Below are 22,646 nucleotides of genomic sequence, written 5' to 3'. Positions count from 1 at the left end.
AATTCTCCAATGACTCACGAATCTCGAAAGATAAATTAATCTTCAAAGATTAATTTATTAAAATTCATATCTTTCCAGGGGTTCATGAATCTTTAGAGATGTATGATTTTCAAAATATTGAATTTGCGCGGTGCCACCTAAAAACATGCCTATGCATGAGCCGCCTTCCCGTAGCAAAACACAATATCCGGCTGCTTGGTACTTGCCAAGAAGTCTCGAAAGCCTATATAGGCTGGCATGACTACGTAGGATGCTACGCCAAGAAGAAAAATAATGAGAAGATCAAGCTCTACCAATCTTTGGAAATTTATGAATCCCTAGAAATTCGTTCGTTCTTGGAAGATTTATTAAGCTTTGGAGATTCATGAATGTTTGGAAATTCATAAATCTTTGGAGAGTCATGAATCTTGGAGATTCATGAATCTTTGCAGCCAAAATTCAGATTTAGTGATTCATTTCAAGGATTCATTGAGATGCACGAATTTGAATCGGATGTACCCAACACTACTAGAACTCACCAGCCTAACAGATTGGTTGCATCAGGGGATTGAATGAATTATTTTTTTTAAAGTTGTATTTATTCCGTTCACAATAAATGGATCTTTCTGTACATCTTTGCCATCTCGTTCCTGGTATATTCCTCTTCCAATATCTTTTCCCTCACAGCTAATCGTCGAAACAGAAGGAAAAAGAATCCTCAACAACTCATTTTTTCTGAAGCGCACCCCCTAAGGTCAATAATTTACCGTGCTGTGCACACAGTCGCCCAATGAAGAAAACTCAAGACAGAAGCTTTAACACGTTGAACGCCATGCCCCCCGGATTTCCTCCGTGATAGCAACATTTTCCGTGAGCATAGCGATAGCAATATCACACAACTAGAGAAGCTTATCAGTATGAGAGAAGCGTAAAATTGACTCATTTTAAACTCAGATGCTCATGATGACACGTATAAACACAATTATGACCTAAACGTTTGGTTTTCCACTTCTAAGATTTTATAGACACAGAGACAACATGATAGCTGTTCCGATTCATGCCTTAACCCTTGGTTCATAAATCAATACTAATACCAGTCTGAATTAGCTTTTTTTCCTTCTTCAAATGAAATATACTTGCAAACAATGTTATAAATTGTACCTGCAAAGCAGTGAGGGTCAACCTGTTAAATAAATTGTCTTCTTAAGAAAAAAAAAAAAGAAAGGACAAACCCTTCCCTCTATCGTTGTGTGCTGACCTACCGGGCTTCCGGCGAAAAAAAGCGAACAAGACAAAACGGTAACAAGGTGTGTGCTGCAGCTGCTGCCATTCTGTTGCATTGCGTTCAATATACAACAACGTAGATAACATAGCCTAATGTTTGAGAGGGTTTCGTCGAATACGAGATACGCCAACAAATAACTGCCTTCCGTTGTTGTACACGGCTGTACGTGTTGCCTGCTCATGTGTGTGACGCCCCGTTATTCCGTTAAAGCTTATTAAATCTATTGCTTTACAAACTCCTGATATAATTGGGTCATCTCAGTCTCGAAATGTCCCGCTTTGTTTGTTTGTTTTGTTAATTGGTAATACTTTTGTATAGCTTTCAGGTGGGGGCACAACTCCTCCCCGCACCACCGCTTCAAGAAGATATAATTGGTATTAAATTCGTTACTGTGTATTAAGCAATCGTGTAACTACGTATATAGTGCAATTTCCCTGTCCTGTGTCGTGATATACAGGTCGTCTCTTTCATCCAACGTTATTTTCGAAAAAATAGGGGAAAAAACAAACAAAAAAAGGTAACAAAATAAACATCATGGCTAAAGAATGCAAGAATTCGTGACTGCGCTGGGTAATCCTTTAACTACACAAAAGCCCTACTCCCTATCCTAATTCGTGATATACAAGTTCCTCTCTTCTAGCCGAAACGTATTGAAAAAAACTTTTAAACAACAAGAAAATAACACTATCAAGCAAATTAAGGCTATACATAAGATACTACGGAACTTAATTTGTTTCTAACGTTATGGTCGTAATTCTACAACTAGTTATCATGCTAATTAAAGAGTTTTTTTGTTGACTCAATGTCTCTTAATATCTACGATCATGATTTAACTTTCCTTCAGTGGTCGAAATAGTACGGTGACAACATACAGCTTGGTACGAAAAATAAAAACATTTACGGTGGCGGCAACCTGAAGTCGGAAACCTTATATTTTTACCTTTTTTCTGACTTTGCGGCACCATGGACAGTTCACCTGGACCTGGACCACTTATCCGAAAATTTTCTTCACACGTCTTTGAGGACAATCTTGAGCTATGCACAAGCAAAAAATCCGACCGATATATTTTAAAATCTTTTCACACCATTCACAAATGTGATAAAAGGTATGTAATTTATGTGGTCCACTGAAAGCCGGACAGTCTTCATTTAATAGCAAAATGACCACGTAACATGCCAATATTGAACACCATATTGGTCTTAAACCATTTGATATCAGGTATTAAAGGTCCATCAACTAGTTTTAGAGGTGGTCTAGGGAACTGTCCATGGTGCCGCAAAGTCATATAAAAGGTGAAAATTGAGGTGTTCGACTTTAGGTGACCTTCACTGTAGCTTATAGCGCAACAACCCTAGAATCCTTCGTCCTTCCAACCTGTGTGTTAAATAAGCAAAATTAAACACACAATACTATCTGAAAATTGTACAGTGAATGAGACATAAAGCTTTCAGGATAGACCAAAATAAAATAAAAAACAAAAACAGGCAATTGTTGGCTGCGTTTTTGGCCCAAAACTTTGTCGATGTCGCTGGTGAAGCGTCCACGCTGCTACTCTCTTTTCAAAACGCCTCCTCGCGCCGGCATGTTTACGTTAAATCAGGCCTTTCCATGTAAGATGTATAGGGGCAGCTTTTCGTTTTGTTCGTTTTCTGCATTTTCGCACAACCGCGCAGGTTGCATCACTGCACGGTGAGATTCACGCCTGAGTGGGACGAATAGATGCTTGATGGGCGATAGGCGCACACGATGTACCGCCACCCTCCGCCCCGTAGACTAGGGATGGTGCTGCTCGGTGCGAAACTTTTCCGCAATATCCTGGAAGCGTGCTATGTAGTCGACGGTACTTTCGCTCATCATAGTCATGTCCACCTGAGAGAGGAAGATAAAGAGAGGAAGAGAGAGAGAGAGAGAGAGAGAGAGAGAGAGACGGAGCATGAGAGGTCGGTAATTCATGTGCTGCTCCCAAACCCGCACACGTGACGGGTTCAAAACTTACATCCGGATCGATTGGTGGACGGACCGGTGATGGGAAGGGTTCGAGACTGGTGAATATCCCAGACAGCGACAGTTCGCTCAGATTCGCCGCGACCATTTTCTCGTCAATGACCGCCTCCGGAGCCAGGGCGTCTCCGGACGGGGCAGCACCACTGCCCGACGGCTCGAGATCGGGAAACAGGTTCGCCATCATCGAGCAGGAGGTGGAGGGTAGGGAGAGGTCGAACAGGCTGAGGCTTAGGTCGGGCGGCAACACTTCGCCGGTCAGCTTTTTGACCGGCGTGTTTAGTTCGCCGTCTGGTGGGACGGTGCTGCTGCCATTCCTGCCTGGGGTCGGCACGATGGAAGACGTTGGATGCGTGTAGCTAGTGAGGTCGTTCGGTAGCGTCAGCTCGTCGAAGGTGACGACGTTGGTGCGCTGCGGCGCAGGCAGCTGCGACAGCTTCCCGAATAGCTGGCGCTGGTCATGTTGTTTCAACGGTTCAGCTGGAGTGCTGCTTTCGACTCCGTCTGCGTCAACCGGTACTATTGGGGCAGCCGGAGCTACCGGGGCTGTAAGTGAGGTTGCTGCCTGCGAACTACCCGGCGAAGCAGCCGCCGACGAAGATGAGGATGCTGAGGTAACTGTTGCGGAGGGTGTCACTCGCACCATGTTCGGTAGAAGTGGGTGAAGCGTTTGGCGGTTGACGCGCGAACGCCACCAGCGCGACTGCTTGTAGCGGGGTGGAACGTGCTGCAATCGGAAGGAATCGGGGGAGACATGGTCAGATGCTGACGGAGCAGCACAAGGCGGAAGCCGGTCGATGGGAAACTACACAGTACTTACAAGATCCGGCACAAGATGGTTGATGGGGTTGCGTACGGGCAGCATCGGATGCTTGAACTGTAGACAGTCGTCCTGCGTCGACATGATGCCGCCATCGCCTTCCGCTCGCTGCAATTGGTAAGTGATATTGAAATTTTAATTAACGCTATCGAAAGTCCAAACAGTGCGGGCTGCTCATGGCGAGTTTGTCGCTCCAGTGGCAACTTGTAGCGCACGATTGCGAACACGCGAGCCGTTACGTACCTTTGGTTTACGCTCTGCAGCACCGCTGGCGGTGCGCTTCTTTGTGTCCTTGTTTGCCAGGCTGGCCAGAAAGAGCAGGTGCTTCAGCCGCTGGCTGATCGTGTCGACCGGGCAGCCTCGCGGTTCCTTCACCTCTTCCTTCACACTTACCGTGGCCTCTTGCAGCTCCTCGTCCACGGCGCTCGGCGGGAGCTCAAGGTTTCGGCATTCCTGGTCCGCTAGTGCGCACGTGGGCTTACCGTCATCCACCAGCTCCCTCGGCGAGTCGCGCTCCTCGACCGATGACGAGCCCTGCGATGCCAGACACTCCTTCATCTCCGGCCCCAGCACCACCGGAGCAGCCCGCTGGATCGTCTCCTCTCGCACCCAGTCGTACTCGAGCTCGACCTTCATCTCCGTCCCGAACATGATGTAGAGATCGCCGACCGTCAGATCACCCACGCTCCCGAGCGTCCACCCGTCTCGTATCCGCTGCATCTGTTCCTCCGACACGAGCGGCCGGAACTGGTTTGCCGACGGCAGGGTGGCGGCGTTCGGCTTGCCCATCTCGCCCTTCCGCCGATGGTACTTTTTCTTCTTCTTCAGCGTCACAGTAGTGGTGGTGGTTGCGGTCGTGGTGGTAGTGGCGGTGACGGTCAGAGTTGTAACACACGTCTGCTCGCTGCTGCTCCCCATCTCGGTACCGCCGGGGCCGCTACCCTCACCCACCGAGCTTTTTACCGGTTCCTCGCCAGCCGAGCTTTCCGCCGTGTCTTGGTGGTAGCGGGCGCTCGGTACCAGCTCCCCGTCCAGCAGCGCGAACCCATCGCTCGAGTTGTCGCTCTGTCGCCCGGCCCCGAGCAGCACGTCACAGTCGGCCGCCCGGGACGGCCCGCAGTGGTCTCCATCGTACCCGAGGAAATCCTTCAGCTCGGTCGACTCATTCGAAGCGTTCGGTGACTTGAAGTGCTCCGCAAACGCCGGCCCGTCCTGGGGCAGCAGCTCCAGCCCGTACGGTGGCTTCTCGTCGCCCGGCTCCTTCCCGCCTTCATCGTACTTGAGCTTCTTGCTCTCGTTGCCCACCTTCTCCGAGCTGCTGTCCGTGCGCTGGCGCCGTCCAGTAGCCGGCAGCCGCTCCTTGCACCCACCCGACAGCTTCTCCCCGGTGCAGAGCGTCTCGCCCGGCACCGCGACGCCAATCCGCTGCTCGTACGAGTTGAGACAGATGCTGGTGTTGCTCTGGAAGTCGGTCAAGCTGATCATCGGCCGATGGATCACGACGTTCTGGGCGGGCACGAAGCGTAACAGTGGTGCGCCGGCCGCACCAATCTCAACCTGCGAGAAGAGCTGTATCTCGTGCTGCAACCGCTGGCGCATTATCTTGGACGACACCGTGCCGGACAGCCGCTTCATCTCGTCGAGCCGATCGACCAGCCGGACGTCCTGGGCGCGCCACTTCTGCTGAAATAGCTGCAGCAACGCGGACAGCCGCTTCTGGATCGTGACGGTGATGCGCACGCGAGGATTCTGCGCGAGCGACTGCACCCGGCCCCACGCCTCCATCGACGAGGGCTTCAGCAGTACGTCCACCTTCGCCGGCAGCTTAATCTCCTCCTGCCACTCCTCCAGCTGGTTCAGCTTGCGCAGCGCCCGACAGGGTGGCGTCTTGATGCGTATGTTCTTTCCCTTCTCGCGCACCGTCGTGAAGCCCTTGTACACCAGATCCTTCAGCTTGTGGAAGTACTTCTTGTTTTGGAACGGCACCTTCCGCCGCATCTCTCCGTAGTTGATCAGCGCGTACAGCTCCTGCACCTCCTTCCGCACCTCGTCCGAAAAGTGGACGTACTTCATCACCTTCTGGTTGAACTGGTAGTACAGGTTGCGGACGTCCTTCGACTTGAACACCTGCTGCTCGCCATTATCCTTCCGGCGCTTCTTCGTGTTCAGATAGTTTAGGATCGCTTCGAAGTCCTTCCCGTACTCGTTCAGCGCCTCGAAAAACAGGTTCTTGTCGTGGTTGCTCCACACGACGCGCATCTGCTTCGGCTGGCTGGGCGTTTTCGAGAGCGTCGAGGTGAGCGGCTTGGCCGGGTCTTTCCGCTCGGCGAGCGGCGGCGTGCTGCTGCGTATCGAGTCCATGCGCATCTTGTACTTGACGCGGGCGCTCGTGCGCAGCGTCTGCCCGTTCTCCGGATCGCCCGACGGGTAGAAGGTGGTGACCGAGCCTAGCAGCTCCTCGGCGACGGGCAGCGCAAAGCAGCAGACCCGCGCATCCCCGTGCTGCTTGCGGGCGATCGGCCCTTTCGCCTGCTTCGCTGGCGGCCCGACGCCGGTGTCCGACGCCCCGAGGTCGTGGGCGGGCGGCGTGTAGCTCCGCTCGTACTGCTGGTCATCCGGTGATTTGGGCAGCTCGTACGCGATCGCCTTGTCGGGCAGTAGGCAGGTAACTGCCACCACATCGTCCACCGGTACCCGATACCCGTTGATGGTGCTGGCTGTAGCAACGCTCGTGTTGATGCTGGCATTGGCATTGGTGTGGTTGGTGCTGCTGCTGCTGCTGCTCCTGGGGGACGTGCCCGGGGAGGAGAAATGTAGCGAGACATGGGCTGCCAGCGAATCGGCGGCCTCGTTCAGCTCGACCGTGTCAAGCTCCTGCACGGTGGCGGGCGTGGTAAAGCGCAGCTCCTGGAAGTTGCTTATATCCGCAAAACAGTTGCTGCTCCCGGATGCGTACATGCTTTGGCGCGCGAACAGCAGTACAGGCGCGCGTGCGTGTCATTGAGTGTCAGCGTCCAGCAGAGATGGCCGCAATGGGCGCCCTTGGCCACGATACCGTCGATCTGCCACGGCACCGGTGAAGCATTCTCTTTCGCTGCTCCAATCGATACACATCGAACCGTGCCGCGTCGAGATGCTTTGCTCCAGAGCGGGATGATATCCGCTTTACATTGGTTCCCGGTCCCGATACGCCACTGCTCGTTGACGGGCGCTGGTCCAGCGGCCACCTGTTCCGATGCACACAGTTCTGTTTCGATTTTAGCTAAAATGTCCACACCCGCTTGTTCCAGACTCCAGATGGTACAAATCTACAAAAAGGAGAGAGGAAAAAACTATTAATTATTGGTACAACACTTCCGAGGACGTTCTATTCTAGCTTATTGGGGGAGCGTTAATGCTGTTGGATTGTAACGTCAGCCAGTCCAACATAATGTTAGGCTGCATCCGCCGCTTGTGCCACTTTGCTGATGAGTGATGTAACAAAATATCGTAGAATGATTGCTGCTACTCGTCTATCCGACGTTGATCGAGGTTATATGTGGAATTGGCAGCAGGCAAACTGCGCCACTAACGGCACGGAAGGAACAGAGAGTCTGTCCGCACGTTCATTTCTCCTGATGCGGGTGGAAATATTTGATTGACGATCCGAATGGGGGGGGGGGGGGGTTGACGATCGGTATTTTGGGACATTTTTTTAATAGTTCAAATGTTTCGTTGATAGTGTGATGAGAACAGGGCGTTTTGCGCCAACAGTTGGGGAGAAAACACACACATACACCACACACACGTACACACAGCTCCGTGCTCCATTTTCGCTGGCCCCACTGGGACACCAAAAAGTAAAATAAAAAAGCCTCTTCGATCTCCCTAGGATCTGAATACTCTTACATACACGCAGCTTATCACGCCGTAACCAACAATATTTCTGATTCTGCACTGCGATTTCCCACCGAAAAATGGCGGAGTGTGTTCGCTTCGGTGATTCACTTTCGTCGCTGCTTGTGCAGTTGGAAGCAGGGGAACTTATTTTTACCAGCTGCGTGTTACGAATCCGTCCGGATGGACTTTATTTTGCTTGCAAGCGCGACCGGAGGATACCCCTATTTTCCCACCGTCTTCCTCCACTGCCTTTCTAGCAAGCTAGACGAAAGCAACAACAAAAATGTGTCGCATCGAGTAGCCAAATATTGATACAAAATAAACTTCGCGTTCGGCCTGCGCCAGTGTTGTCGCTGTGTTTCGGGGGGAAAACTCTTTTGCCCTGCAAACTTCACAACAGGGCTGAATCTTTCGTGTGCCTGCTCGGTGTTGTCAAAAAAAAAACGGGAAACGTCATAATAAACAGCTTTTTTCGGTGTGCTGCTGCGAGGAAAATGTAACGAGTGCTTGCCAAATGCGACGGAAGGCCCAATCGCTGGCATGATTTGAATAAAATAGAATTAAAGGACAACATAAAACTTGATACCATATATAGGTAATATGTGTACAAAGAGGGAGTGAAACAAAGAAATGTGTTGGCCGCCAATTTCAAAGCAAACAAAAAACAAAAGTGTTGAATAGAGAGTAAAACAATATTTCAACCAGATTGTAAGCAATTTGTAACATTTTTAAAGAGACCAGATTTGATAAGAACCCTGTTTTCGCCTTGCTCAAAGGGCGTTTGGGAACGCTTGTAACGAGCTTTGTACAGCACAAATTCAAATGCCTTTCAGCAAAGCATGTTCGACATCTGTCAAAATTTCCTTCAACAAAGTACAGGCGTCCCCCGAGTTACGACCCTCTCGAGTTACGACGATTCGCAGATACGACGATTTTGATTTTGACATTGAAAAGTTGTCATCGAGAAGAAATTGATGTATATTTTTGAATTTCTGAGCTGATAACCGTTACACACAAATTTCCAAAGATTCCACAACTACCCGATATTGAATATCTCCCAAATAGCCAGAATTGCTTAAGCAGCTCATTTTGGCACGCTAAAGATCGCTGCTCTAATTCGCCTTTTGCAGTAGATAAACAGCATCAAAGTTCTATGTGGGTCTTTCAAACAGCGCCTAAGCAGCTTCCTTATGCCACGATGCCAGGTATTATTTTTCTTTGTGTTTTATTTTCAAGCAAGCGTCATCGATGAAATAAACAACAAGATTTGTTTCGTTTAAACACATATGTATATTTTTAAATCCTTTGTATTGATGAATTACACAAAATTTTACACAATATACTGATAATTCACAATCACTTCACTCAATATTCATTCTTCAATTAACGTATCTAACTTGTGCAGCAGCAATGAGATTATTGGCGGCGTACGTCTTTGACACTTTGACAAGAGCCACCTTGTACCGATGTCATGCATTAAAAAGCTATAAAGTTCCACCAAGTTCGGTACCCTTTCTTAACAAGCCTTCAAGTTCCACCATGAACCCTACACATAGTGCTAATCAGCCGCAAAGTTGCAAAGAGTACCATGTGCCTGTTAAAAAGCTCCATAGTTCGGCAAAGTACCGCTTCATCTCTTAATCAGCCCCAAAGTACGACATCGGAACGATTTTTCGTTAATCAGCCCTAAATCAGCTATAAAGTACGAGCTGGCTATTTGGGCTATATCGTGTAAACGACTTTTTGTGTAAAATTAATACATTATCGAACATTTTTTCAAATAAAAAACGATATCATAGATTTAGACTCTTCAACTTCGATTACCCAAGCGCCACAGATTAAGCTTAAACGACTGGAAAATTGAATATCCATAGAAAAAAAATGAAAGCTCCACAGCTTCATTGGTTGATCAATAGATGGCGTATTACAACTCATCATTATATTGCTATCCTTTTCTTGCAATGTGTTTCGACAAGTTGCATTTTATTATGACCTATATAGCCTTCTAACTTTCTGAGCAAAAATCTATATAAATGGTCGTGTGGTTAGATACGTGGGTATCAACACCAATGACCATTGCTCAAATCTCACTTGCTTCAGTGCTGGTGGTTTCCGTTGGAGTTTAGTATTTAAACAATCGTATCGCCGTTCTAGTTCTAGCGATGCATAACTTCAATGCGAAACCATACAACAGTACAGAGGAAATGAGAAAGCTCTCCTCCAAGCGATGAAGCTCAACTGGTTGGGGTATCCCACCAACAGATAGCGCCACCAGCTTTTTTGCTATTTTTAGAATGCATGAGTCGTTTGGCGTCTGCTAAACGAAGTCTTTCTATATTCCGTTTAGGTAGAGAACTTGAGTCGTTTAGAAGCCGTTTAGTGGTCGTTTAGTGGATTTGTGGCACTTGGGTCGTAGCTTTTTGCACAGAAAATATTATTTTTTACAATAAATACGTAAAATTTCATAAATATAACGCTATAAACGCACTAAATAAATGATTTGTATACAAATAATATCAAAATACGTGATTTAGTTTGCAAAACGACGCGAAAGGCCTCTAAAAAACCAACTTGAGTGATTTAAAAATCAAATTGCGCTATTGAAAATAGCATCGATGCGGTGAAACAACAACTTTTGACAGCTAAACTGCATCTTGAGCTTCTGAAATTGTTTTGCTGACATTCTATTCTGACTTGTAAAACCCTGTAAAACATTGTTTTTTGTTTGATATGGATTGAAGAGTTCGAATGTTTTGTTTTGGGTCAGTAGCTTGTGCACAACGTGATGACAATTCTCAAGATGGCACCAGAAAAAAACGCTTCACCCTGACGTTTCAACTGTTATAATAAGCTTAAACTCTGCAATATCGCTTGCCCAGGTGACAACTGTTCTACATTTTTAGCTTAAACTCCTCGTGAACAGCTCGATTTAACCCATTGCCTCATATAAACGCTTGAAAACATAGATGTGTGAGTGAACAACGATGTGTTGAAGCGTTGAAGTTAATGTCAGAACTTCGGTAGAAGCCGGACAAACAAGAAGCTTGCCGTTTTGTCCTCAGTGTACAACAACCAAAACCTTGAGTAAGAATAAATAAACGATCTATCTAGGAGTATCAGAATAGCGGTGAAACGCATGGACCAAGAAAACAACATGAAAAGTGTTTTATAATAAACTTTTTGTTTGGTATGGATTGAAGAGTACGAATTTTTTGTTTTGGGTCGGTAGCTTGTGCACAACGTGATGACAATTCTCAAAATGGCACCAGAAAAAACGCTTCACTCTGACGTTTCAACTGTTATAATAAGCTTAAACTCTGCAATATCGCTTGCTCTTTAAGCCAGTTTTAAGCCTGCTCTTTAAGCTTGTAGGAACTCGAAAAAGGCTAACAATCTGCTCGAAAATGTCACTTGGGCTCTTTAAGCCAGTTTTAAGCCTGCTCTTTAAGCTTCCAGCAACTCGAAAAACGCTAACAATCTGCTCGAAAATGTCACTTGGGTAGGCTGTCGCCTAGGGCCCCGCCAATTTGGGGACCCCGTAGATCGTTGGTCTATACCCAAATAGCCAGCTCGTACTTTATAGCTGATTTAGGGCTGTTTAACGAAAAATCGTTCCGATGTCGTTCTTTGTGGCTGATTAAGAGATAGACGGTACTTTGCGGAACTATGGAGCTTTTTAACAGGCACATGGTACTCTTTGCAACTTTGCGGCTGATTAGCACTATGTGTAGGGTTCATGATGGAACTTGAAGGCTTGTTAAGAAAGCGTACCGAACTTGGTGGAACTTTATAGCTTTTTAATCGGTACGAGGTGGCTCTTGTCAAAGTGTCAAAGACGGGCGCCGGCAATAATCTCATTGCTGCTGCACAAGTTAGATTCGTTAATTGAAGAATGAATATTGAGTGAAGTGATTGTGAATTATCAGTAAATTGTGTAAAATTTTGTGCAATTCATCAATACAAAAGATTTAAAAATATAAATTTGTGTTTAAACTAAACAAATCTTGTTGTTTATTTCATCGATGACGCTTGCTTGAAAATAAAACACAAAGAAAAATAATACCTGGCATCGTGGCATAAGGAAGCTGCTTAGGCGCTGTTTGAAAGACCCACATAGAACTTTGATGCTGTTTATCTACTGCAAAAGGCGAATTAGAGCAGCGATCTTTAGCGTGCCAAAATGAGCTGCTTAAGCAATTCTGGCTATTTGGGTAGTATGCCGTATGTATTACATGTATACTGTATGGACAGAGTACTAGCGACAAGGGTCCCCTGAAGGATGGACGTAGGGGCCCCAAAGCTGCCCGCACAACAAAATCGAGCAGTTTTTGAGCTCGGTTTATAGCTCGCGTTCCGCCAAAACCAGTAGAAGAAGCGAGCAGAAACGTCCGAAGAACCGATCGAAGCTCTTGATCGATTGAAGCGTTTACGGTCGTTCGAGAGAGCGCGCTGTATGTCAAATAACCAGCTCGAACTCTATAGCTAACTTGAGGCTGTTTAACAAAAAACCGTTCCGATGTCGTACTTTGTGGCTGATTAAGAGATAAGAAGTACTTTTCGGAACTATGGCGCTTTTTAACTAGCTCTCGGCACTCTTTGGAACCTTGCAGCTGATTAGCCTGATGTGTGCTCAAGCGCCACATATTAAGCTTAAACGACTGGAAAATCAAATATCCATAGAAAAAAACGAAAGCTCCATAGCTTCATTGGTTTGCTCAATAGATGGCGTATTACAACTCATCATTATATTGCTGTCCTTTTCATGCAATGCGTTTCGACAAGTTTCATCTAATCATCTAATCATATCCCAAATAGCCAGCTAGAACTCCATAGCTGATTTGGAGCTGTTTAACGAAAAATCGGTCCGATGTCGAACATTCCCAAATAGCCAGCTCGTACTTTAAAGCTGATTTAGGGCTGTTTAACGAAAAATCGTTCCGATGTCGTACTTTGTGGCTGATTAAGAGATAGACGGTACTTTGCGGAACTATGGAGCTTTTTAACAGGGACATGGTACTTTTTGGAACTTTGCGGCTGATTAGCACTATGTGTAGGGTTCATGGTGGAACTTGAATGCTTGTTAAGAAAGGGTACCGAACTTGGTGGAACTTTATAGCTTTTTAATGCATGACATCGGTACGAGATGGCTCTTGTCAAAGTGTCAAAGACGGACGCCGGCAATAATCTCATTGCTGCTGCACAAGTTAGATTCGTTAATTGAAGAATGAATATTGAGTGAAGTGATTGTGAATTATCAGTAAATTGTGTAAAATTTTGTGTAATTCATCAATACAAAAGATTTAAAAATATACATATGTGTTTAAACGAAACAAATCTTGTTGTTTATTTCATCAATGACGCTTGCTTGAAAATAAAACACAAAGAAAAATAATCCCTGGCATCGTGGCATAAGGAAGCTGCTTAGGCGCTGTTTGAAAGACCCACATAGAACTTTGATGCTGTTTATCTACTGCAAAAGGCGAATTAGAGCATCGATCTTTAGCGTGCAAAAATGAGCTGCTTAAACAATTCTGGCTATTTGGGTCCCTGCACCAGTTTAAGGGAATTTAGAAAAAGGCCTTTAAAATGAACTGTAATTCGGCTTTTTCGCGTTTTTCTTCTAGATTTGTTTGGAAATTATGTTTTCTATAGTTATAGTTGGTCATGAAGCCATTTTGTACTTAAATAATATCGGTTTTTTTTTATAAAATAACGTCACACAAAATTTCAAAAGCAAATTTACCAAAAAAAATCAAAGCTACGAATGTAAAATCAGCTCGTTTGCATCGTCCATGGATAGAAGAAAGACTAATTTATAAACTCACCAAATCTTAGCCCTTTCAACACACTTGATCACACACAAATCCACAATTTCAGGCGTATCGAGTACTAATCGAGCAGATATAGAAAAAACAATTTCGAGCAAATTGCACTTGGGTCACTTGCTTTAGTGCGGGTGGTATACATTGGAGTTTAGTATTTAAACAATCGTATCGCTGTTCTAGTTCTAGCGATGCATACCTTCAATGCGAAACCATACAACAGTACAGAGGGAATGAAAAAGCTCTCCTCCAAGCGATGAAGCTCAACTGGTTGGGGTATCCCACCAACAGATGGATAATGGATATCGTGTTTTTTTTATTTGAAACAATGTTCGACAATGTAATACAGGATTTCACACTTTATCTCACGACCACGGGACCCCTTCCCGAATCTGTCTTAGCCAAAGCCAAGACTGCGGTATGATGCTTGAAAACGTTGATGATACCCAAGGTGGAATGTATAATGAGGTGTAGTTATAGCGCTTTTGGTGATCCCCCCCCCTGGGCTCCGATTTTGACAGATGGTTTTCCGCTTGTATATGTATTGATGGAATGTTTACGTTTTGCATGGTCAATATTTGGTGGAGATCAATTTGGGTGAATATTTTAGTTTATTAGAACACAGCCCATGATTTAAAATGGAAATTTTCCTTCGAGAACTTGAAGCGTTCGCCAAACGCGGAAAACTAACTGTCAGTTTTCTTCGTCGATTCTTCTTCCACCTAGTTGTCGAAACGGGCTTATAACTTGACCTGATATCTTTACGGTCCTTGGATGATACCTGAATTCATCGGACGCAATGCTGAATCTGCGGCACATTTCTCGAACACACCGGTCCGCGCCGAGGACATGCGGTCTAATATTTTTTTTACACGGATAACATTTGTGTACATCAGTGTACTGAAAACAGTCAATTATTTTTTCGTGTTTTTACCACGCAACTGGCACCAATCGAACACGACATCTATAACAAACCCAACTCCCTCGAACAAACCCATATAATCATATGGAGGTGCACTGTCAGACACAAACAAACAAACACGACAAACATGTCAAATCCCATACATTTTTCATGTTCGATGTCGTGTTCGATTGGTGCTAGAGCGCCGGGTTACGTGTGTAACCATGGTTGCGAACTCTACGGCTAGAAGCAGTGTGGTGTGCGATCGATCTTCCGCTCTTTTTAGTTCGACATGTTATTGTTGTTGTTGTAGTTTGGAATTGCTGTACTAAAATAGATTCCCGACGAGAACGCGTCGAAAACGCATAAGTCTGGCTCATTTTGCCGACCTTACCTTGTATCTCATCGCTTTCAGTTTCTTTTTTGTGTAAGACATTTCGTCGCCGGCATATAAACGTACCATTCTTGTTCGGTTGAACCGGCTGCACTCGATTGGCCGGTTTTGACAGCATCGGGACCGTCCATCTTGCATTCGTTCCAGAGGTAGCGCGCGCGTGCGTTTGTGTGTGTACTGAGGGAAAATAACAATTTGGTGCGCTGCTGAAAATGTTCGGTGACAAGTTAAAGGAAAAAATCGAAACCCAGTACAAACAGCATTTCGTAGCGGCAGATAAAGCGCTGGATATGGAGCAGGTATAAAGCGGGGTGGGCCTGGGCGACCACTGCACGGAACACCAGGGCCAACACCACAGATGGCTCTGGTTTGTAATGGGTAGGGTAGTGAAGGGGGTGGGGGGACTCGTGCATGGTGTGTGCTGTCTTTTTTGGCCCGTTAAATCGGCTGCACGGCTTCTGCCGGAAGCTTTCCGGTGCTGCCTGCGATATTAGTCAAAATATTTGGTAGCAGTTCTGGGGGAGGGTGGGTTTTTTTTCCGGATCCTAATTATTTGCCTATGGTGCACCGACGCCATTCACTCATTGTTCAGTTAGGTGTGAGGGAGAGACGGGGCGTATGTAGGCCGAAAAGTATGCCACAATCCCATGAACTTGACCGTGGACACTCACCCGGTTCGGTTGATGCACGGTCGGGTTGTAGGCAATGTGGAATGGAAAGGGAAAGGGTAGATACATGGCGGAAGATACTGCCCGCTCGCTACCAATCGAGGGGTGGGACGTGAAGTGGTTAGCGTTAGCATGGTTTCTCCAGGGCCTGACTCAAAACTAGCTTCAAGTGGAACTTCTGTGTGGAATCGGAACATGTCGAAAGCCCGTATTTCAGCGGGTTGAGAGCATCGGTAAAATACTCCATCAACCCCCATCATCTCAGCAACCGACAAATGCTTCAGCTAATGCCTACTAATGGTGTTCCCTTCAGTCAGTGGATGGTGGATGTCTTCGAGCCGCAGGCGCTTGCACAGCGCTGGGCGATTGTGTCCGGATGAGACAAATGCGCGTCGCCCCACAACTTCAGCCACCGGAGCTCAGGCTATTGCCGCGTCCCCACGGCGAGCGTCCTCTCCTTTCCCCTTCGCCGGGGGTAAAGTATGTATATCGCTGGAACAGTAAATAGCACTAATAATCTCCCTCAATAGCAATTAAGAGCTTTCCACAATGTTCAAGAACCGCGGCGGCGGCGGTGGCCGAAGGGAAACGATCGTTCTGGATGGTTGTTTTGTTTTAGAGAGCAGTAGCGGGCACAGGGAGAGAGGGAGTACCGAAAACGGAAACCTTTTCGGGGCGGGTGTGAAGCCACAGGGTCTCCGTAGTGGTTGTGCGCCACTGCGCCACACTGTGGCTGCTGCGGAAGCGTAACGCCACATTCATCCCCGGGTCCCCGGGCCCGACAGGTCGGGTTTGTGTTGCTTGCCCACCCCATTCCCCCTACACCACACCCTCTTATTGGCGCGGTGCCAGCAGCAAGACGCGCGTACGGGATACGGTTACGCCCAAGACATTCCCTCGGCACACACTGTATTTCCAGCATCGGGGTGCGCACGCGCTGCCGTAATTGGGTGCGTGAGAGAAGGCTTGGCAAAAGCACACACACACATATATATATACACAAAAACCTCCCAAACGAACGGTATTCCAGTACAGGTCCCAGAACCGGCCACGGTTCCTCGGTTTTCGCAATCGGATTTTGGTTAAAATCGAAGGCGTGAATGAAAGGAAGAGTGAACGAGCGCGCTTGTGTATGTATGTGCGAGAGAGAGAGAGAGAGAAAAAGGGAGAGAATGAGAGAGAGAGTGAGAGAGAGCAAGAGAGTGTGAGAGAAAGTGTGTGTGAGAGTGTGAGAGGAAGTGTGTGTGAGAGAGAGAGTGTGAGAGAAAGAGTGTGTGAGAGAGAGTGTGTGAGAGAGAGTGTGTGAGAGAGAGTGTGTGAGAGAGAGTGTGTGAGAGAGAGTGTGTGAGAGAGAGTGTGGGAGAGAGAGAGAGAGAGAAAGAGAGAAAGAGAGAGAGAGAGAGTGTGAGAGAGCGAGAGAGAGAGAGAGAGAGAGAGAGAGAGAGTGAGATAGAGATAGAGAAGATTGATGAGAAGGCTTTTCCTTCTTTCCACGAAAGACAAAAATGATAGCACGTGGAAGGATGCTCGGAGAGTGTGTGACCACTAATGATTCGCCCATCTTCTCCCAACTTAGAAATCTGTCGCCGATACAGCGGATCAGCAAATTAAGGAAGCGAAACACAACTTTATGGCCCTAGACGCTCCGATGAACACGTCCGATTCACTCAGTGGCGGAGAAGGCAGTCAACAAGAAGGTGGTGGCGGCAGTAAAGCGAAAGACTCGCGGTTTTTCATCAAAAAACCACTGAACGCTTTGGAGCGTAAGAAAAGCGGTATGTTGGGTGAGGGAATGTTTTTGGTTTTCGCCAACATTTAAAAGAAAAGGTTGCAGCTGTTATAAGAAATATTTATGCGATGAGATACAGTGAAAAACATCAGATAATAGAGACTTTAGTATAAGTAAACTGCTAATGAGGGAAACCCCCGGTTGCAGTAGAATGTGTTAGAGTAAGAACAAAAGTAGCTAAACATCAACAAAGCACAAACAATCTCAAGCTATTAAGAAAACTTTCAATGTATTTCAAAAGTTAATAATATTCCAATTTGTTCGTGAGAGTCTTGAAAAGAAAAGCTTCCTAAAGTCGGGAAGCAAGACTTTTTTTCCTAGACTCTTGATGTTCTTTTTTATCCAAGATTCACTGTAGTTCATTTATTCAAAACAGCAAAGCAGCTTGCAACCGAATACAGTACGGGATATGATTACAAACACACTGCGCAAATATGAGAGATAGTTAACAAAGCTAAAGATTTAACCATTTCTCACACAATGATCAGACTGTCTACAAGCGAATGATCCCACACTTCCCTCAATCTTCTGGTCCTTTCTTTCCTGGAAAGTGTTCATGATTCGTTATATTGTTATTTTGAACAGAGAAACAGCGCAAAGCGCGACAGCTCCGCCGGCTGCGCAAGTGGCTGATGCCGAAGAATGCGATCGTCGCCCTGCACGAGTTGCAGGGCCCCGGCATGACTGAGTTCACCATCAACACAAACGGGCAGGAAACCAAGGCAGAGCTCGTGATCAACAACGTCCGGTACGAGGCGACGGCGCCCAACAAAAATCTCGCCAAAGCCCAGGCGTCCGAGAAAGCGCTGCGCGATCTCGTCTTTGCGCAGATGGCGCGAGTGAAGCAGCAGCGCAGTGCAGGTGCCACTAAATCCACCATCGCTTCCAACACCGATGACAACGTGGACGGAGCAAACGGCAACAGTAACGGCGACGGCAACGATGGTACCGCCGCTGCCGGAGAAACTGAACCGATGGATTGCATCGAGTCGGAGGACTTGCCGATGGAGCATCTGGCTGCGTTTGCACTTCACAAACTCTTTACCCAGTGGGAGGCGGAAGGGTTTGAAGTGCCGTTCATAAAACCGTCCCGCACGAAGGTGGTGACCGCCGCCAGTGGACAGACGGCGCCTGCCGCCAATGCCCAGCCCGAACAAGGCGGGGGGATCATGCCTAAAGTGACGAAGACCGTGGCCGATTTACCATCGGACGCTTCCAAGCGCCACCCAACAGCACTGTTTGCATATGTAAGAAAAAAGGAGGATGCTCCTCTCACGTAAAGAGAGTAACCGTTGAGAGTTAATGTCTATGTTCTCTTTGCTTCTTTTCTTTGCCTAGATGCGCCCACAAATAGCATACGAAGATCTCGGCTCCAACAATGACCAGACAAACCGCGAGTTCATTGCCGGGCTGCGGTCGGACGGGCAGTACTTCATCGGCAAGGGACGCTCGAAGAAGCTGGCTCGCAAGGCGGCTGCGATCGATGCCTGCAAGATACTGTTTGGTGTAGAGTTCGACGACAGTGTGCTGCAGGGTTAGGCGGATAACATTTTGCATACAATTTCATGTAATTGTATAGGGACATGTATCGTATGCTGATGGGGCTATTTAACTTAATTAAGCGCTTTTTAACTGTAACTTTTAACATTTTTTGTGGTATCGAAGGACGTTTAAATAATTTTTATTCGACAATTCTGTTAGCTCCTGAAAGGCAGGACCATCCAAATTAGAGGACTTTTACCTACAGGACTGTCACGTCTCGAAAACCTTACGGGCTGGCATGTCCGCTCAGGACGTAATGCCAACTGTCACGCTCACGTAGATGAAGAAAAAAGCATACGTAGAGCAAAGAAGTACACGTTGACTAACATAAACTTAGAAAATATTGATTGATCTTTTTCTTACTGTACACAGCGCTAATGCTTTGTCCAAGATTTTTTTTTAATAATAACTAAGCTATTAAGATAAGCTTCAGCCGAGCCCCAAATTTAATTAAATTGAACAAAAACACAAATTTAACACGTGTGGAAATAAGGAAACTCGCGATGACAAGAAATATATTCGCTACCCAAAAGAGATGAGCGTAAAATTTACTCTAAAGAATAAGTGTCTACAGATGTTAGCTAAGCATGAAAAAAGATGGACTGTGAAATAGCAGCGTAAGCCAAAACCAAACAATGAGAACTTGCAGGTACATAAACGTGCGCACGATTGAAAATTTGTTTGTATGACTAGATATAGTAAGGTGTACGGTCTCGTGGTACAGTCGGCTACTCGAACGACTCAATAGCATACCCGTCTTGGGTTCAAGCCTAGAATGAACCGCCCCCCGTAGCCAGGACGACTATCATCTGGCTGTGTGGTACTGAATAAGTCTCGACCTGGACACAAACCGATAAAAGATCATTCCAAAAACGATCTATTTATAAAATACTGCTTTTTTGGTTTTACTTTTTTTAAAACACATGATCAAACTCACGTCGAATTGCAACATAAATGTAGAACATAAAATTGCATTGCGCAATGACCCATTTCCACGATTATCGCGCGAATATTTTGGCATAATCGACTTCACCGCGCTGAATACGTTTATCCAGATTCGCCGCTTCCGAAATTATCGAAGCATTTCGTCCTAACATAACTTCTTGCTTATTCTGCATGTTTTGTTCTAATAACAGCGTGGGGATCGTTCTCCGTTCCTGTGGCTATTCAGTCGCTAACCAGAATACCGATTTTTCCCCTGGTGGTGGTTTAAACGCATTCGCACAATGCATGCTTCTGGCATGCTTCCATATATGCGGCAACCTCCATGTCTACCCATGACCAATATACAAGGCTTTGGGCCATCGATTGTATACGTTGAAAACCTGGGTGCCCTTCCTGCAGTTGCTTCAAGCATTTTTATTGACACATCACTGCAGAAGTTTGAGGCGTTCCCAAGACTTTTTTCATCAGACGACTGAACGAGACCGTTGCCAACGCGCTGGCAGTACCACCTTTTAAGAGATAACGAAGAAATAATTACCGACACTAACCCACGTGATCTTTTCTTTTTGAGATCTAAGAAGAAAGTGTTTGTTACTATTCAAAAATGTCCTTACATTCTATTTGGCTTGTCCTTTACTGATCCGTAATCTTTTTGCCGGGATCCTTGGAGCTCTCTAGAGCATTTTTTATTGGTTTATGTTTATGTTTCGTCTATACGTTATCCACCCATTTCCAACTCCTTTCGTCGTTCGCCGAATGCAAACTTTCCTAATTTTTGCGTTCGTCGCGTACTTAATTACGCGTATTTAAATTATTTGTTTAGGTTAGGCATTGTGGATTTTGAAGATGCTGTGTATTGCACCGCGATCATGTGGTGGGACGATCGTGCGTTGCGTCTATCTTGTTTCTGCCAAGAGTTTTTTTAGATTGATGCATTTCTGGAATGGTTTCGTTCTCCTATGCTAAGGTGTGTTACAAAATGAATTTCTGTCCTGATTAAAGTTTGTTCAGCTGCATGAATGTTCTGGACTCTTCCATGTTGATATCTCTCCTATCTTGCGTTGTTTGATTTTCACCTTTACCGGATACGTGATTACTTTCCTAAACTTACGTTGTTTTAAGGATCGCTATCCTCGCTTGTTGCATGAAAAAGGTTTCACGCATCATGAGCGGTTTGCTCAAGATCTTGAAATATCTTGGAAAAGATGGCAGAATACAGACACAATACATACCATCTCTTCATTGACTTCAAAGCCTCATTTGCGCATGACCAGGGTAAAACTATACGACGCAATGAGCTTTTTTGAAATCCCGGCCAAACTGATAAGGCTGGTTACAATGACTATGATCAACATCACTTGCCACATGAAGGTGGATGGAAAACTATCAGAGCCTCTTGCTAAGGTCTGCGCCAGAGGTTCGGGCTTGCCTGTTTCCTATTCCTGGAGACTTCGGGAACCATTTTCTATAAGTCAACTCAGAACTCAATGGCCAGATCAACCATGTCGTTGCTAAAGCGAACAAAGCGCTGGGTCTCATTATTCGTCTTGCCTCTAAGCTGAGAGATTCGCTATGCCTGAAGGCACTATACTGTTGCTGGGTTCGATAAATGTTGGATTACGCTAGTGTTGTGTGGACTCCAGCTGGAAATGCCGCTATGCAGAGACTAGAGAGAGTGCAGAGGAAGTTTACGCGTATTGCAATTCGTAGATTTCTGCACGGATATAATGTACCTGTGCCCTCTTATTATCTCCGCTGTCGTATGATGGGCTTGATGGAAATCAAATCTCGACATTCACACGCGCAGTCATACCTCATCGCCAGCCTCCTGGCCTCCAATATCGATGTTCCTTCGCTCCTATGCTCTATTCCTCTTTACGTTTCTTCTCGTCGTCTTCGCGACAGACCACCCATTTTTATCCGCTCGGTTTTTGGTCAGAAAGATCCATTTTTGAGAGCTTGCGCCGCATTTAATCAAGTTGTCCAGTTTCGATCTCGTATTTCTGAGTCCTTGTCTAAATCATCAATCTCTCATCCTTAACATTTCCTTCTTCCTTAGTTTGTAAGATATATTATTGTGAAACCCTATGCTCGACTGTTTTATTGAAATTAATACTGTGTATAACATTTAAAGTTTTCAGCATTTAATTCGTTTCCCTGCCCCAGCATCTGAAAGTTCGAGCCGGGTCCAAGAGTTTCGCATAAAGCAACGTGGGTACGCTGCCACCCTCTCGAACTTTCGACCTGTCTTGGGGGGTGGTAAAATACTAATCTCACAATCTCTACGGCATAAAGAAAGAAGACCGTAAATGATCGTTCTGGGCGAACGAATAGATTCAATAATTCAGCCGCTTCTTCATGTGTACCCACACTGTGCTGTGTCTGTGATTGATATTTACTACGTCCCGGAGTGAAGCTATTATCCCGCTGCAAATAGTAAGGGTTGTGTAGGGTCCCATAATCGAAGAAAGAATTGAACATTGTTTAGATATGATGTTTCTCACCCCTCTTTTTACACCGTCGTGTCGCATCCGGCCACATTATTTATAAGGGTTGTTTATGGTGGGTGGAGGTAGGCCACCCAAATGATTTCCGAGGGTTGGGGTAGTGCTAGAATAAT

At 46.1% G+C, this 22,646-nt stretch overlaps 2 protein-coding genes across 7 annotated transcripts; one reads left to right on the top strand and one right to left on the bottom strand.

Annotated features, from left to right (window-relative positions):
- Nucleotides 1-530: 530 nt before the first annotated feature.
- LOC121597555 (protein cramped) lies at nucleotides 531-8,390 on the bottom strand. Of its 3 annotated transcripts, none has more exons than XM_041923392.1 (5): nucleotides 7,975-8,390; nucleotides 4,330-7,394; nucleotides 4,087-4,194; nucleotides 3,262-3,993; nucleotides 531-3,134 (listed from the first exon to the last, which is right to left on the bottom strand). In XM_041923392.1, the coding sequence occupies exons 2-5, from the start codon at nucleotides 7,042-7,044 to the stop codon at nucleotides 3,039-3,041; spliced, it is 3,651 nt and encodes a 1,216-aa protein (XP_041779326.1). In that variant the 5' UTR covers nucleotides 7,045-7,394; nucleotides 7,975-8,390; the 3' UTR covers nucleotides 531-3,038. The 3 variants fall into 3 exon arrangements, with proteins under 3 accessions (XP_041779326.1, XP_041779316.1, XP_041779335.1); XM_041923382.1 differs by having other exon boundaries at nucleotides 7,979-8,390; XM_041923401.1 differs by having other exon boundaries at nucleotides 8,120-8,390.
- Nucleotides 8,391-14,915: 6,525 nt separating this feature from the next.
- Nucleotides 14,916-19,615, top strand: LOC121597599 (double-stranded RNA-specific editase 1-like). Of its 4 annotated transcripts, none has more exons than XM_041923485.1 (5): nucleotides 15,292-15,381; nucleotides 16,064-16,230; nucleotides 17,327-17,525; nucleotides 18,125-18,786; nucleotides 18,878-19,615. In XM_041923485.1, exons 2-5 carry the CDS (start codon nucleotides 16,078-16,080, stop codon nucleotides 19,076-19,078), a joined length of 1,215 nt encoding a protein of 404 aa, XP_041779419.1. In that variant the 5' UTR covers nucleotides 15,292-15,381; nucleotides 16,064-16,077; the 3' UTR covers nucleotides 19,079-19,615. The 4 variants fall into 4 exon arrangements, with proteins under 4 accessions (XP_041779440.1, XP_041779419.1, XP_041779428.1 ...); XM_041923494.1 differs by lacking the exon at nucleotides 15,292-15,381 and adding an exon at nucleotides 15,398-15,983; XM_041923506.1 differs by lacking the exon at nucleotides 16,064-16,230 and having other exon boundaries at nucleotides 14,916-15,381.
- Nucleotides 19,616-22,646: the final 3,031 nt, after the last annotated feature.

This window comes from Anopheles merus, chromosome X (genome assembly GCF_017562075.2).
Source record: "Anopheles merus strain MAF chromosome X, AmerM5.1, whole genome shotgun sequence".
NCBI lineage: Eukaryota > Metazoa > Arthropoda > Insecta > Diptera > Culicidae > Anopheles > Anopheles merus.
This window is presented reverse-complemented; position numbering and strand designations above follow the sequence as displayed.